At 38.6% G+C, this 8483-nt stretch overlaps 1 protein-coding gene across 1 annotated transcript; it reads right to left on the bottom strand.

Moving 5' to 3' along the window:
• Nucleotides 1-710: 710 nt before the first annotated feature.
• On the bottom strand, nt 711-4638 carry mitfa (melanocyte inducing transcription factor a; the record flags this gene model as incomplete). Its single annotated transcript, XM_083938398.1, has 9 exons — nt 4602-4638; nt 3721-3933; nt 3529-3624; nt 3280-3388; nt 2792-2875; nt 2392-2448; nt 1955-2030; nt 1593-1740; nt 711-1112 (listed from the first exon to the last, which is right to left on the bottom strand). The coding sequence occupies exons 1-9, from the start codon at nt 4632-4634 to the stop codon at nt 711-713; spliced, it is 1218 nt and encodes a 405-aa protein (XP_083794524.1). The 5' UTR covers nt 4635-4638.
• Nucleotides 4639-8483: the final 3845 nt, after the last annotated feature.

Here is an 8483-nt window from a genome sequence, read left to right as displayed (position 1 = left end):
CATGGGGTAAATATAAACAATATACAATATATATATATATATATATATATATATATATATATACAGAGAGAGAGAGAGAGAGAGAGAGAGAGAGAGAGAGAGAGAGAGAATATATATTTAAATAGGTTTACAGTACAATTACTTATATGTTATAATATGCGATACTTGAACCTTTAATACTTGACTACTGCTATCAGAAGTTAGATTAACTGAATCAGTAATCTAATATTCTGTCTACAAAAGGTTAATTGATTTTTAAAAAACCTTTAAACCTTTTGCACCTTGCTGCCAATACACTTTCACATAAGTATGTCATCTCTATTGCCATGAACAGTTCAATACATTCTACATTTAGGACAAATATGGAAGCCCTAGTTTAAAAAAAAGATCTGTTTACCAGTCTATGACAGCAGATTGTCGTGATTTTGTCATCTTGTATATATTTCTCATCAGTTCAGTATGCAGCATCAAGTTCAGAACAATGTAAACTTATTGTGTACAATCGAGGAACTTAAACGCCTCAGTCACCTTAATATACAGTATCTGAACATTAGAGTTCAGCAAGAAATTGGCAAAAAATAAGAGAAAAATATGGGATCAAGGTAAAAAATATAGTTTATAATAGAGTTCATCCACTCTGAATACCTTTAAGTCACTTTAGGGTGAGTGTCTCTATTGATGGGATGCTACAGATTGAAAATGTCAGTATGCTAACAACCATGCTCCTTGTCCTCCATACTAGAGCTGGAACTGTGGATGCTGCTACCATTGTTGGAGCCATCTGGGGACATTGCAGACAGCAAGGGATCATTTGGGGACATTGGCGACAGGGTATCCCTTACCAGTTCCTTCAGTTTACAGGTCCTGGAATTTCCATGGGCTCCCAGTTCCCCGGCGTCTGCAGGAATGTGATCAAAGGTGATGGTGCCATTGTTGAGGTCCAGTGTGGTTGGCGGGGACATGTCAGGAGCCGAGCTATGCTGGTAAAGCTCTGCTGGGCACTCGCCCAGGATGGGCTCCTGCTTAATGGCTCGGCCCATCAAGTCCGACGTGCAGACAGATGAGGATGATACCACGGTAAGACCATGAGCACGGGCCTGCATCTCCAACTCCTAGATGTTTAAAGAAATAAAATGTGATGAAATAAACTTAATGCTACTCTTGGAAAGATTTTTGTTTTGTTTTTTCTGCCCTGTGAGTCCCTTTGAGCTAAATGCAAACATGCTAAAATTTGCTAATTAGCACTAACAGTGACCAAAAAATGCAATACACTGCAATGTTGACTCCAATGGTGATGCTACAGGATAAGTCAGTGGATCATCACAATTTTTATAATTCATCCCATGGGACGCGTGTCCCAAATTTCACACCAATTTATCCAATAATTGTTGAGATGTTCGAGCAATGTACTAGCCATATAATATTAATTTGAGATTATATATAATTAACTACCACTGCTAATATCAGCCCCTAGTAGATGAATAGAGGAATAAAATACATTAATAATTTACTGTTTCTATTAGTGAAGTAATGGGGGAACCCCTGGGCTCAGTTTACTGTAACATTTGTTCTATCAAAAGAGAATGACCTACCTGTATACGAAGCATCAGATGGCGATTGGCATGCTCCATCTTCCTCTGTCTGCAATCAAGCTCCTTGGCTTTCTGCTGCTCCCGCTGTAGCCTCCGAATATAGTCAACTGAGGCTTTTAGAATGGTGCCCTTATTCCAACGCATGTCTCTGGGGTATACAGGAGACAAAGGTCTACAGTCAGAGTCAGCTGACCAGCTGACCAAAATATCCCAGCATTCTCTATAGCCCCTCTTAGCATGTACGTCTTTAAACTTTAAAGACATTTTGCCGTATGTAGAGGAGGATGTTAAAAGGTTAATGAATAGACAGATAGATAGCACATGCATCCATGAGCACGAATACATACTTAAAACATACTCACGGATCATTTGACTTGGGTATTAAGGTTCCCAGTTCTTTGATGCGATCATTGATATTGAATCTCCGTCTTCGTTCAACTAGAATTTGTTAAATAGAATAGACAGTGAGTACAGCAACTTTGTCAACCAGTCTTTTAAAGTATAATTACAGGTGATAGAATTAATGAACATAAATTTCAATTTTATAAATAAATAAACTTTTTTTCATTAATCAAAAAACAGAATTAACCTGTTTATTTATTCAATAATTCTGGTTAAAGAAAAAGAAAAATATGTTTTAAATAATATTAATAATAATAATAATAATACATGTAATAATAACAATACATTTAATATAACATTGACAAAAATATATGGAAAAAAATAAGATATATATATATATACACGATCTTTATGAAAATTTTAAAAAAATGTGATTATTCTGTTTTGACTGACTCACTTAAGTTGTGGTTGTCTTTCTTCTGTCTCTCTTTAGCAAGAGCACGGACTTCAGCCTCTGTGACGCAAAGAGAAATGTTAGTGCTTTTGGAAAACATCATCATTTTATTTAATACGGCACTATAAAAAGAATTAAATTACATACTGCCAGTAAATATGTTACATTGTCTGCTGGAACATTTGAAATGTGTTAACTTGCCATTATGTCGGATAATCACAGCCAATAAGAAATAGTTACATGTGAAATAATCTTGTAAATCAGCTGTTTAATATAGTTGATATGTATTGTGTGTGATTTAGACAAGCACAAAACACTTTCTTTACAGATTCTGAAAATCAGATTGAAAACCGTTTTTTACAAAACATCATATTTTTCACTTTCTTCATTTTGCTTCGCTTACCTACTGGAAAGCCATCTGGCCTTTGATAGTTTTCATACAGGCCACAGGATTCAGGCTTGTCCAGTACTTGCTTCATGCCAGGAGCTGGAGTAATTATTTGGCAAACAATTGACTTAATAGCATATTGTGCATTTCCAAATTGCACACAATATTGACATTGGCCTATAGTCATGCTTTATACATTTTATTGGAAATGTGTTGACTTCTCTTTTGATTAGGATTTAGTCATGAACAAAATAATTCACAGCAGAGTACTGTTTCAGATCTTAGACAAATATAACTTACAAACTGTTCTCAGTGTTAATGATTTGACTACCTGATTAAGTGAGGTTTCCTTGCTAACAGTCAGTTATTAATACAAGAAAAGTGTACTAAATTGACAGTTAAATGATTTTCACAGTCTGAATTAATAGCACTTAATGCACCCACCCATATTCAAGCCAAATGACAATGATAATGTGTGTGATAGAAGTTTCCCAGTAGTTTACCTGTGTATTCCCTCTTAATGTTGGGCGGACAGGAGTTGCTGATACCAAGGCCTGGGAGTGGAAGCCCTTGGTTGCCGTACACATCAAGAAGGTTTCCAGACACAGGGAGCTACAGATAATATAGACATTGCATTATAATGTCTTATATTTAAATGGTATTCAACAGTAGTATTTCTCCATAAACTAATAGATCATTTAAATTGATGTCTTTACAGTCATATAAATTATAATATACAGTACAAGATTTACCTGGTTGTTCATTTGGAGTCCTGGGTCCATAAGTCCAAGAACATCTTCATTGTAACTTGACTCCAAGCTAATTATATCATCAATGACGTCATCCATCTGTTTGACACAAAACCCCCTTTGATTCAATAATCACAGTTCAGAAGGGGATCTTAATATGATGAAATTACAGTGTTTCGTAACGAGCAGGAGTACCTCTTTCTCACAGTTGGAGCTGAGGGTGAGCAGGGCCATGGGACTGTTAGGGGCGCTGCTGCCTGGCCCAGGTGGCATGCCGTGCTCAGGGGGCTGGCTGGGGCACTGGCTGCCAGCTTTTCCACCCAGGGTGGTGGACAGATACTGCCTCACCTGCTGCCTCTGAGCCTGCTGGATGTGGTACTTGGTGGGATTTTCCAGGTGGGACTGCACCTACGTAAGCAAGAGAAAACATTAGAAACTTGGATTTTGGATTCATTCTTTTATCAAGTCTAGTATTATAGATATTGCAGATTGGAAAACAATGATTTAGGATAACAAACAATGACTAATTCATAAAAGAAACATCACTATTAACTTTTCAAAATAGGTAAGGGTATTTAAAGGAAACGAAAAAATTGCGTTTTTGTATTCTTGTTTAAAAAATGCTTTGAACCTGATGATGACAGTGAACGTATAGTTTCATGTTGCTTCTATTTTGAATCCAAATCATAAGTTTATCTTACAAAGTAACCACAATGAGTCATTTTGTACACATTTTGCAACCAGTTGACCTTTTTTTACTTAAGACAAGAACTCTCTACAGACAGGAGGACACTATGGAGCAGTGCAGTGGTGTCACATGATCTATGACCAGTTTACATTTATGTTGTACTGTACAGTATCTCAGCAACTCATGCAGCAATATAATTTATTATTTGTGTTTGTTTAGTCAGTTCTGATAACAGTGGAAAGAGGGATAATGACACCATCTATAACAGTTCATGTTGTCAAATTAAATACTATTTCAAACACAAGAAAATAATTACATCATCCGACTCTATTTTAGTCCATCTGTACATTTTTATAATATTAAAGACAAAAAAATGAACACATCTCACCTGATAGTGGCTGTATTCAAGCATTTCCAACATGTTATTTGAGTACTAATCGATAAAAATCAACATACAGTAAATAATCCCTTTATCTTGTTAGCATAACGCTGTGGACAGCAAGCAAGCATGTGCAAATCTGAGAGCAGTCACTAGCATGCTTAATATATCCAGGGTTTAACGCTCATTAGTTATGCAAGTTAAGAAATGGAGGAGGAGACTAAGACTCATCCTCCCACTGCTGTGTTGTTCCAGTTTAACTATGAATTTATGTCTGTATCAAGCCCATTTGACGTCACCACCACCAGCTCACAAAGGAGTCTTTTTACTGGTTGGGCAGTAGCCTGCAAACTGAAGTTTGCTTAAGGCCAACTAACGTTTAATCTTTAGTTCAGCTCATCTGGTATAAAACATTATTTGTTCTGAGCAACAGCAACACACCAAGATCACAACAGATGCCATTGTTTCACAACAAACTAGCCATTTTAAATGATGAATTTATTCTTGGAGGTTACCCATCACATATGCTGTGCAGTCACATTTGAAGGGTGAAAAATGTGAACAGTTTTATTTTCAGGTGAGTTTGACTAATCCGATGAGCTTTTGCCAGCCTAGGTCCACCTTCTGTACTGGAACACCTTGGATATCAACCCTGGAATTAATAGACCAGTAGCCAAAGGGAATTTGCCCTTATAGGTTTTATTTTTGTTAATCAGTTGATCTTGATAACAAGCACAGTTCATGGTGGACTGCAAGGGGCCCAAAGGGTGTGTTTATTGACTTTTGAAAAATGTTGTAGCCAGAGATGCATGGTGGAACTGTAGCACTGGATCGTGGATGAATCATGATCCATCAAATCATATGACTCCCTTCAATAGCAGTGTAAGGTGCACAATGATGAACTTATAATAAATAAAGCAACCCTTTCTTCTAAAATGTTATGTTCCCATACAACTAAATTGCATCCCATAACTAGGTTTTGAGGAAATGTATTTTCTCCTAGATTATGTTTGTTTTAACACATCCTCTAACAGGCAACAGGCACATGTTGTCATATTTTCTGGGGGGGCGGGGGGGTCTTTTTATGCTGTGATAAACAAACAGGAAAGCGGTGAGAGAATGGGGATGACACGCAGCAAAGAGCCGCATGTTGAAACAAAACTACATGTTCAGGTTCAGGAAATAATCGTGGTTTGGGTGCAAAAAATTTTGTTACACTGAATTTTGGTCATTTCTTTTGTAAATTTATTTGACTAAATAAACGCTAGAAAGCCTTCATCTTTTGTTCAGAATCAGCCATGATCACAGGTAACCGGCACAACTTCCTTCTCATTCATCCCCACAAAGCTTTACACAGTCGGACGCTCAGCTTCTACTGACTTCAATCAGGAAGCGTAGAGCGGGTTGTTCCACTGCAGCAAAACTAGATGGTCATTGGATAAATGCTGGGCTTTGTCCAGCCCATCGGATGCTCAGCGTCTCTGGAGGTCTATGGGACAATGGGCTGGCCCGGACGCTCGGCTTCTGCAAGTTTTTCATTCCGTTGTTCTGAACTGATCCCCAGCGACTTTCTCTTTGTTTAAAACGACTAGCATTGTGTTTGGCGACTCTGTTCTTCTCCCCCCATCACAATCACTCACACTTCACAGTAGCCTGGCGCGGCAACTCCAGCTGGGCCAAGGCCATTTAAGCAGCCTAGCTCTGCTGGCCATTGAGAGGACACTGGTCAAGTCACTGGAAAAGAAGCCTAGTTGGTACGACAAGGTCACAGATCATTTTCTTGAAAAGGAACGAAGGGTAGAATTTACATATAAATAAATAAACACATTTATGATGTAGGCTGGAAAAATTAGCTTCCCCTCCTTGAAAGACCAGCTGCTGTGCTTGACCCATCCATCTACCCATACCTTCTCCCTACTTAGACATTGAATGCAGACTTTAACTAGAAACATATATGTGTGATGTTCTCTAAACAATGCAATGCAGTTAATTAAGTTTGTTGTATGGAAATGTAATTTTTAGGAGACAGGGATGAATAAAGAGACAGCTTGTAATGCAATGTAATGCTCCTTAAAAAACGGAAACAGTCAGCCATATAGCTTGAGCATTTATGTTGGTCTAAGGGCTAAACCATTACATGATCGATCCACCAGTTAGCCGATCCGGGTGTCTGTATTCCCCTGAATGCTTATCACCATAACCGGCAGCTGTGACGCTGTGTAATCGCTGAGGAACTACAGTATATTGCTAGTTGGAGAAATGGTTTCACTTTTTTTTAATCAATAAATTGTTGAATCTTTTTTTGTTATGTGTTTATTTAATTAAATCTTGCCGGCTATATGCAGTAAATGTTTTATAAAAGCAATAAGCCCATTGAGGCCTGTGATTTTGTTGTCATTTTACAATGCTGCACATTTGATTGGCCTGCTAAAATGTGGATGGAGCTAAAGAAAGAGCAGCGAAGGACTGTCTGCTCCACACACATACACACACACACAAACACACACACACACACACACACGCACACACACACACGCACACACACACACGCACACACACACACACACACACACACACACACACACACACACAAACACACCCACACACTAAGGAGAAGGAATAGGCAGAAATGACAGAGACTTTCAACAGGTGAGTCCAGTTTGCTGGATATCCTAGCTAACCAAGGGAAGAACTAACGTGTCGACGTTCGCCACCCCATGTAAAATTAACCATCGTGAATTTAATTGTTTTGGTGGAGAACGTGGGCGTAGTCATATCGACCTCTGACGTCTTATGTAAATCCACATGTCAGAGGTGAGCTAAATGTGTGCGCTGACATGGCGGCGACATAGCTGATAATTCAATATTAATTACTTTGCATTTGGATACCGTACACCTGGATTAGCACATGGCTAACGTGCCAGTGTGAATAAGGTGTGTTTAAAACTAATCCTTAGGATAATATACATCTTGATGAGCACATGGATAATGTTGATTACATTCAGAATCCCCAGATTCTTTAAATGTAACGTTTTAACTACCTGTTATCCAAACATACATCTCTTCCGTCTGCCTCCATCTCTCTCCATACTGCTCTGTTACGTAGCTAGTATGACCTATGGCCACTGAGTCAACCCACAAACAGTGAAGTATGGTTTTATATGACCGCTGTGACTTGCTAGTTGCTGAAGGTCTCATTTGATTAGATTCATTTTATTAAACCCCCCTGAGTGCACGATGAGTCATCAAACTTTTTTACAGGAAGAGAAGAGACAAGGATTTAAATGTAAAATACTACTAAGACATAAATGAACAATTAACACATGGGACGGGATTAGATGGTTTGGACAATGACTGACAGTGCCATGCTTGAATATAGTTACCAAACATCATCCAGCACAACTTGTCATGAAACTCAGATCAAACTGTCAAACTAGGTAGCTACTATTAATTAAGATTATGTAAGTGTATGCCTATTTTTTGGGGCAAATATTTCTGAAACTCATTTTAGTGTACTGTTTAACTGTAACTTGGGAAAGTTTACAGGTAGTTGGTGGTTTAACAAGAAGATACCGACTTCAGCTTTAAGCCTAGTAAATCAGACAGTGATGCAACAGGGCGGCATTGTACTCTCCTTATACAGACTTTTTTTCAAAGACTTTAGAAAATCAGTGTCCGAAAAGCCAGTGAAAAGCCTGGGCAAGCTATTCACTGACAATCTGAAGGACACCGCTGCACGGCAGGGGACCAGCAATGACCTTGACACATGGCTCTCGGCAGTGGACAAGTCTGGACTTCCTGGTAAGTATAAGGCCTGGATCTACCAGCATGGCATCCTCCCTCGTCTCCTCTGGCCATTGCTGATCTACAAAGTCTGCGCAGGTGGCTGGG

Source organism: Echiichthys vipera, assembly GCF_963691815.1.
Source record: "Echiichthys vipera genome assembly, chromosome: X".
NCBI lineage: Eukaryota > Metazoa > Chordata > Actinopteri > Perciformes > Trachinidae > Echiichthys > Echiichthys vipera.
The sequence above is the reverse complement of the archived record's forward strand: the minus strand, read 5'-3'. Positions and strand labels throughout refer to the sequence as shown.